The sequence below is a fragment of the Eurypyga helias genome, unplaced genomic scaffold (genome assembly GCF_000690775.1).
Source record: "Eurypyga helias isolate BGI_N326 unplaced genomic scaffold, ASM69077v1 scaffold21582, whole genome shotgun sequence".
NCBI classification, from domain to species: domain Eukaryota; kingdom Metazoa; phylum Chordata; class Aves; order Eurypygiformes; family Eurypygidae; genus Eurypyga; species Eurypyga helias.
In genome coordinates, this window is record NW_010234362.1 from 23,823 (window position 1) to 31,965 (window position 8,143).

General features: G+C 57.2%; 1 protein-coding gene across 1 annotated transcript in view; it reads left to right on the forward strand.

Moving 5' to 3' along the window:
- CBFA2T2 (core-binding factor, runt domain, alpha subunit 2; translocated to, 2) overlaps nt 1-8,136 on the forward strand; it is a gene marked incomplete at its 3' end in the record, with an annotated part of 15,468 nt that extends 7,332 nt beyond the window's left edge. The window contains exons 4-10 of the mRNA XM_010146405.1: nt 1-86; nt 799-1,052; nt 1,728-1,813; nt 3,149-3,344; nt 4,990-5,061; nt 5,390-5,580; nt 8,012-8,136. The exon at nt 1-86 is cut by the window's left edge and continues 132 nt beyond it. Coding sequence (XP_010144707.1) covers nt 1-86; nt 799-1,052; nt 1,728-1,813; nt 3,149-3,344; nt 4,990-5,061; nt 5,390-5,580; nt 8,012-8,136 — 1,010 coding nt within the window. The remainder of the gene's footprint in view (nt 87-798; nt 1,053-1,727; nt 1,814-3,148; nt 3,345-4,989; nt 5,062-5,389; nt 5,581-8,011) is intronic.
- Nucleotides 8,137-8,143: the final 7 nt, after the last annotated feature.

The following is an 8,143-nucleotide window of genomic DNA, read 5'->3' on the forward strand; positions in this document are numbered from 1 at the left end:
CTGAACACGAACACCACGTCCCCCGCTGACTCCTCTGAGCTCCTGATCGAGGTGAACGGGAATGGGAAGAGGCACAGTCCGGACAGGTAAAACCAGCTTTCTTCGCTCTGTTGTGTTCTCCAGGTTGTGACTTTTGTTTCAGCTTTGCTGCTGTCAAAGTTTGCAGCAGCATCCAGGGCTAAACTGTAGGATTTGATCGCTCCCAACAGCTATTCTGGGTGTGAACAACGCACCAATGATTGTTCCTCCTGCACTGCAAATTCAGGTTGGGATCCTCTTTCAGCAGGTTCTGTCCCTGTGAACAAGGCACCAATGATTGTTCCTCCTGCACTGCAAATTCAGGTTGGGATCCTCTTTCAGCAGGTTCTGTCCCAGAGGGACTGTTGGGTGGCACTGAAGAGCAGGAGCTGGGGAGCTGAGGGCTCTCCGCCTCCCCAGGCAGCGAGCGGAGGCACTGAAGGGCTGAGAAGGATACAGTGCATTTCCACCACGTTTTATTCCAAGTTAAAAGTTGTTATGTAATTCTGTGGAGCATGCCTCAAATTTATAAGAACTGTGAAATTGTAATTAGGTCATGCTCAGGAAGATGAATCACAGCGCTGGGGCATCCTGAACGTTTTCTTCGACAGGGCATTTTGTGGACTTGCTCGCAAGTGGAGGGTGTTTGGCTTAGCTCCCTCCTTTACCCCCCACTGAAATCATCGCTGCCCAAACCCCGCGCATTCGAAATCCGCATCTTTCCCTTTCCGCGTCCGTTCACGCGATGCTAACGCACCCCTCTCTGCCCGTGTGTTGCAGGAGGGAAGACGGCAGCTTCGAGAGGGATCCGCTGCCGACGGAGCCCCCGGCCAAGAGGGTGTGCACCATCAGCCCCGCGCCCAGGCACAGCCCTGCCCTGACAATCCCCCTGATGAACCCCGGGGGGCAGTTCCACCCCACCCCACCCCCCCTCCAGCACTACACCTTGGAAGATATCGCGACCTCCCACCTCTACAGGGACCCCAGCAAGATGTTGGAGCACAGAGAGATTCGGGACAGGCACAGCGGTCTTGGTGAGAAGGCCTGGAGGGCTTTTAGCCGTAGGAGCTGTGAGGTCCAGCAGTTGGGCTTTGGCACCGGTCCCTGCTTGGCCACTGGCGCCCGGAGCTGTGTAGTGCTGGGCACGTTCTCAGCAGAGATTTTCTGGGGGGTTCAGAGAAAAAACTGACTGTGAGAGGTTAAAAAAGAGAAGATTGAGAGTTTGTGTTTCCCTGTATGCGTGTGAAGGCTGGAGCCACTGAGGATGAGGAGGAAGGACCCAGTGTATGGGTTGAGTGTAGCCAAGGCAGCAGGGCAAGGATGGAGGGCAGGGAAATAGGAATCAATCTTTCCAGGATTACTAAAGCAGGAGAGCAGATCTGGCCCCCTGGCCCTGCTTCTCGCTGGGGGTGGGTGGGAGGCACATGCCATATTTCCAGCGGGGCAGCTGCATCGTGAGTGCCTGTGGGTTTATAATCAGGGACCCGGCTCCCCAGGAGGGTTAGATCCAGACCCACCAGTGGATTGTTGCATTCCCAAGACAGCGACGCAGAGAAGGATAAAAGCACTGGCATGGAATTGCCCCTTTAGAGCCACCTCCATGAGATGGGTTTTAAAATCCCAGCCCTATGTAGCTGCTTGGGGGCCCCCTCCCCTCTCCTGGCACCGAGAGCGCTTGCTCCGTCGCATCACTCCGTGGTTTGTTGCAGGTTTGAATGGAGGCTACCAGGACGAGCTGGTGGACCACCGCCTAACAGAGCGAGAGTGGGCAGACGAGTGGAAGCATCTCGATCACGTAAGGAACAGCCAGAGGTGTGGGAAGCTCTGTGGGACATAGCGACCCAGTGCTCCACCCGCTCCCTTGCTCATACCGTACCCAGCCTTTCCTAGGGGCCACCACAAGAAAGGTGGATGGTGGGGAGGGCAGACAGGAGCAGTAGCACTGTCCTGGCAGGTTTTCTCTGCCCACAGTCAGTGGAAGCCCAGGTCACTCTGGACGAGGTGTCTGGAGCTGGGAGCTTCTGCAGAGTGCAGCCCCGTACTTCCCTGGCTGCCCGAGCGACCCAACGGGACCTTGTCCCCACACGGGTCTCTTCTGCAGCACTCTACTGACAAGCAGGTAGACGTGCTGCATGCAGCAGGGATGTGGAGCTTACAGAATAAGCAATCATTATTGTTTAAGGACATTTTTCCTGGGCTGACAGCCTTCTGTGGGCCTCAGCTAGGTACCGACAGCAAGGCGTGGTATGTCTGGCAGGCTTTCTGCAGTCTGTCTCTTCCCTCTGAGCAAGGCTGCTCATCCAAGCACTCCACTGGAGTGTTTCCCCCAAAGACATGGGATTGAAATCACAGAATCCAATGGTTTGGGTTGGAAGGGACCTTAAAGACCATCTAGTTCCACCCCCCCTGCCATGGGCGGGGACCCCTTCCACTAGACCAGGTTGCTCCAAGCCTCATCCAGCCTGGCCTTGAAGACATCCAGGGATGGGGCATCCACAGCTTCTCTGGGCAACCTGTCCCAGTGCCTCACCACCCTCTCCGGGAAGCACTTCTTCCCGATACCTAATCTAAACCTCCCCACTCTCCATTTAAACCCGTTACCCCTTGTCCTGTCACTACAGACCCTTGTAAAAAGTCCCCCCCAGCTTCCTTGTAGCCCCTTCAGGTACTGGAAGGTGCTATAAGGTCTCTGTCTCTCTCTTCAACGTTCATCACAAATGCAGAGACCCTGTGCCTGCTTATGCTCTAAAGCTGATGTTTTGGGGAGGGGTGTGGAGGACAGGCCCTGCAGCTGAGTATTTGTGAGCTGGGATGTGTCTGTGGAGAGCTGGCAACAGGATCACAGCCAGCCCTTGCATGGACACCCTGTTCCCGTAGGAAGGTGGGGTTTTTTCACCTCCGCCTTTAGAAGCGTGGCCCTAAACCTCCTGCGGCGACCAGCGCCCCACAGCGCGATCACCTCCTTCCCCGCCGGCGCTGCTCAGCATCGCTGCTGCACGCGTGGGTACGGGCCTGCATCATCCCAAACGCCGTGCTCACAGCCTCTTCCTGTCCAGTGACCTCGTGCTTCGTTTTCCTGCCGTACCTCTGACGAAAAATTGCGGAGGCTGAAAGCGCGTTCCCCCCGCAGGCACTGAACTGCATCATGGAGATGGTGGAGAAGACGCGGCGCTCGATGGCCGTGCTGCGGCGCTGCCAGGAGGCCGACCGGGAAGAGCTCAACTACTGGAAGAGGCGGTGCAGCGAGACGGCCGAGCCGCGGAAGGCGGGCAGCGAGCTCCTCTCCAGGCAGCACAGCCCCAGCAGCTCCGACTCCCTGGGCAGCGGTAAGCGCGGGGGGGCGAGCTGTGCCAGGGCCGCCTTAGGTAGGCGTCTAATTATGACAAAGCTACGTGAGGCATAAAGGGATGATAATATATCCCAATTATAATATAAATGGAATGGTTAAGCAGTGCGTGGCTGTTCTCAGAGCTGCGAGGAGAGAAGAGTCACTGGGAGCTCCAGGGTGAGCGGTGGGAAGCAGCGCTGGCTGCCGTCTGGGGGCCCTTTGGGCAGCAGCAGCACCTTCTGCCGGTGCCGGGAGCAGAGCGTGTGCCTTGTCGCTGAGCCCAACCTGCCGGCCAGACCAGGCAGGTCCATTCCGAGCTGAGAAACCGGAGGGTGAAAAGGCAGGAGAGGTGGTTGTCTCCACCCTGCTTCCCCTTCCAGTCTGGCCTGACGGATTTTAAATGTCAAGGTCTGACGCTGCAGATGCCGAAGACTGCTGTAGTGTAAGAACTGCTGCCCGAGTTGGTAATTCTGGTTGTGCATCATGAGTCAGCTTCATTAAAGCTGACTGGTTTTTCCCTCCACTGTGCAGGGGTTTGGGCCCTAGACAAAACACAAGTCTAAAATGCTGGGTTTGTGCGTTTGGATGTAATTCTGATTTCCATCCAACCAAACGTGCTGCAAATCAAGTGCTGAAAAAAAAAAAACCCTGATCATTCAATAATAAAAAATGGATGTTTTCTAACAAGAAGAATAAATGTCAAACTAAAGTTCTTAATTTGATATATATTCAGCTTGTTTGTATACAAAATAGAGTGAATCCTCCCGCATGTCAAAGAGAACCATCCAAATCAGAGCCCCGGCCCAGGTTTAGCTGCAACTGAAGAAGTTTAGATAGTTCCCAGACAGCAAGAATGAGTGATTTCCTGGGGAAACAATAACAAGTACGCAAGCAGAAGGAACTGAAACAGAAGTTACTAATCCGAGTTTCTCAGAAGCCAGCGCTCGTGGCTCCAGCTGTAACTGCAGAGCAGCCTGCGGCGAGCCCGGGGGGTGGCAGGGCTCCTACCCCGGCTGTATCGAGGTGTTTCGTGACCAGTTGGTTCTCCCACCAGCCTCTGACATGAGTCAGTGTTGGGTTTGACCCTTCAGAAAGTTACTCTGAAGCCTTAAAAAAGGGGATGGGAATAGAGCACAGAATGGGGCTTCTGAAAAGCTTCCCCATGCGATGGCAGGCTGTTGGGGGTCCCCGTGTGTCGCGCAGGCTCGTCGTGGGCTTAGGGGTGCTGGGGAGCATAGGCACCTCGTGCCCTAAGAGGTCTTGCAGGTTTGTCCATCAGCTCAGGCCTTTGGACAGCCCCAGGAGCGGGAAGTGCCGGTTTAACGCCAACTGCTGGTCGTACAGATTGATGCTCAGATTGCCGGACGGCGCGGATGTCTGATGGCGTGTGTGAGCATCGCCTGCTGCTGTAGCGTACCAGGAGATGGAAATGGGTTGTACAGCGTCATAAATTATGCAAGGCACTAATTAAATGTTGTAATTTGTCATCTGAGTGTTTGATGAACGGCTTTAACTGTAGGAATCCTCTGCTTTGGGATTTAGCTGGTTAACACTGCCCAGCCCCGCAAGGTACTGCCGGGCACTTAAGCAGCAGTCGGCTGGGACGAGACTTTGCCAACCTTTCCCTGTGTTCCTCATTCCAGCAGATTCGTTGCGGGAGTTCAGCAGCAGGTCAGGAACAGGCTACGTCACTGAAGAGATATGGAAAAAAGCTGGTAAGTGTTTGCTAGTAACCTCGGTGAGGGATTGTGCCGGCTCGGTTGAGGTAAACACAGATGCTGCAGATTTGCTCTGCAGAAACTGGAGAAGCCCAGCTGCAGGCATGCCCCAGGATGTGCACATCTGCCTACCAACGCCCCCAGCCTGGCTTTTCCGTAGGGCTCTGCTCCTTCTGCACGACGATGTGGGCATCCTGGTCGCGATGCTGGTGCTGACCGTGACCCGCAGGCGTGCCGGCCGCGGGGGACGTGCTGCTGCATCTCAGGCTCCCAGCGGCTCACCCCGCTCCCCGGGCGGGTGGCTGCAGCTGCTCTTTTCTTCCAGAAGAAGCCGTGAACGAGGTGAAGCGCCAGGCCATGTCGGAGGTGCAGAAGGCGGTGGCGGAGGCCGAGCAGAAGGCGTTTGAGATGATTGCCTCCGAGAGGGCTCGGATGGAGCAGACCATCGCGGATGCCAAACGCCAGGCCACCGAGGATGCTTTCTTAGTGATAAACGAACAGGAGGAATCTACGGAGGTGAGGTGCCAGGGGACATCCTCGGGAGGGACTTTCACAGGCTCGCAGGGTCTCCAGGTCCTGCCTGGCAGTGACTCGGAGCTGCAGGTCCCCCGTCCCTCTTCCTTTCAAAAGTCTCTCCAGTCAGTAGCTAAAGGGATGCACTGATACTGTAAAAAAAACCAAAACCTTTTGATTTTGCTGGCAGGGGAATCCGCCCAAATGGTGTCTGCAGCACCCACATGTGTGTGACAGCCATGTGACGGCACAACTGGGCACCGTGAACTGGACCCAGTGTAACGACCCGGGTTTTCTTGGGATTGAGGGAGGTGTGGAAGCCAAGGGAAAGGGATGCTGGTGGATGCAGCTCTCTAGCTCAGAAATCTGCTGTTGTGGGGTACTAGATCCGTGCAGAAGAGGAATTGCTGTTTATGGGCTTTAAAATAGCACAGAGTAGAAACTGGGCTGCGGGTGAAGCTCCACGTGCCTGCTGGTCTCCACCACGCCCCGTGTCGGTGCGGAGTAGCCGCGTGCCTGTACGTTGGCTTGGATGGTGTTTCACTGGCTCCGAAACACGGCCCCGGGCAGTGCGGGGTCACCTCATCTCCAGAAATGGGCTCCCCAGTCTCTCGCCACGCCGTTCCCATAGGTGCAGGGATGGGCAGGAAGCATCTGTGCGAGGTGGCCGTCCCCGCGTTACGGAAAGCCTCGGGAACTGGAGTGAGAGCTGCAGGTTGAAAAAGAAGGGATGAGTCTGGGTTTGTCAGGGGCAGCAGCACCTGCTGAATGGGTGTCTCAGAGAACTTCTACTCCTCAGGCATGAACTACCTTCCCTGTGGCTTACCGGATTCCTGTGCCGCCCCGTCCCACCTATGCGGCTGCTGCTGGGTTTAGTTTCTCTGCAGAAATGCACGAGCAGAGGCTTTGTTCCTGCCCGGCAGAAGTGTGACCGGAAGGTGGAGTTAACGTCGCTGGGGCTGTGTGGGCAGCAGGTCCGTGCCCTGCCGGGGGGTTTCAGCCCACCTCGCTGAGCGGGCGGGGGACGGCCTGGTGCCGGGAGCCCTGTGCACGGCAGGAGCCACGGAAAGATGAGGTGGCATTCGAGAAGCATCTCTGTACCGTGTCCTGATTAAGGCATGAATGCACCAGGCTGTAAACACGTGATGGGAGTGGGTGGAACCGCTCGGGAAGCCATGGGAAGAAACAAGAGAAGCAATGATTTCTCCCTAGGGGAATGCTGGAGGAGCGTCCTCCTCCTCCAACTGCCCCTGCGAGCAGTGCGGGGCCTGGGGAGCAGCCAAGCATCCCCCTGCCAGCGTGAGCCCGTCTCCCCAGCACCCAGAGCTCCTCTCTGAAGGCCGCGCTGACAGGCTGCTGCGTGCTCTGGCACGCCGTGTAACCTTTGAAATACGCTTTAAAGACACCCCTTGGCGTGTAAACAGCGCTAAGGGCTGACCTGGTTTTCCAAGAGTTACCACAGGCTTCGGTGGGGTTTGTTTTGGTCGGGAGTCCTGCTCCTCTTGGAAGGCTCCGGAGCAGCTTGCTCCAACCAGCTCGCCTTGGCGCTTCGCAGCTAGCCCGTAAATCGTGGTCGGGAGCTGGTGGTGCTGCCCCGGGAGCAGGGAATCTCGCTGGCCTTCCCCACCACGGGGCTGTTGGACGCAGGTCAGCATCTCCCACCGCCCCGCTTTCCTGCTGCGGTGCCCCGTTGGGCAGGGTGAGAGGAGGCAGGCTCCGGCGGCCGTGCTTCAACTTGCGCTTCCCAGGAAAGCGACGGGTAACGTGGGAGCCCAGCTGCAGGAAGGGCAGCCTGCCTGCTCCCCTCCTTGGAGCAGCTGCAGCCCCCCTGGCCCCTTGCCCCTGTGCTTGCAGGGAGGCGGTGGCAGGCCCTAAGCCCACCAGCTGACACCCCTCCCGCCGGCCAGAGGGGCTTTGCTCCGCGTCCAGATTGAAGCTCCGGCTCTGGCAGCGCTTCCACCTGGCTCGAGGCTTTCACATGAGCTTTTTCTCTTCCAAATTAGCCTGCTCTGACCTCTTGTGCAGCCGGGCAGGGTGCAAACGGTGCCTGTGCAGCACGCCGTAATCCCTGCCAAGAGCACTTGGCTGGGAGTGAAACCAGAACGGAGCTGCTTAAAACAGGAAATAAAAAGACGGAATAGCAGCATCTGCAGCCTGGTTTTGGGTCCTTGCCTGCTGTTTCCTCTGTGCCTTTGGGTGGATCTGGGGGAGAGGGTGTGACCAGTGCAGGCTGGCAGGCGGTTTTGAGCAGAGCAGGGGATAGTACCCTTGGCAGAGGGCTGTGGAATAGCAGGAATTCAGGGACTGCTCGTTTTTAGCACTAAATCCAGACCAGAAGGGGGTGACGAGTCCCTGCGGGGCTGCTGAGTCGGCCCCGTCCTGCAGCTCTCGGAAACTAAAGCCACGTTAAAGCGCCGCATCTTTGGTCTTGCAGAGCTGCTGGAACTGCGGTCGCAAAGCCAGCGAGACGTGCAGCGGCTGCAACATCGCCCGGTACTGCGGCTCCTTCTGCCAGCACAAGGACTGGGAGAGGCACCACCGAATCTGCGGCCAAGGCCTGCACGGG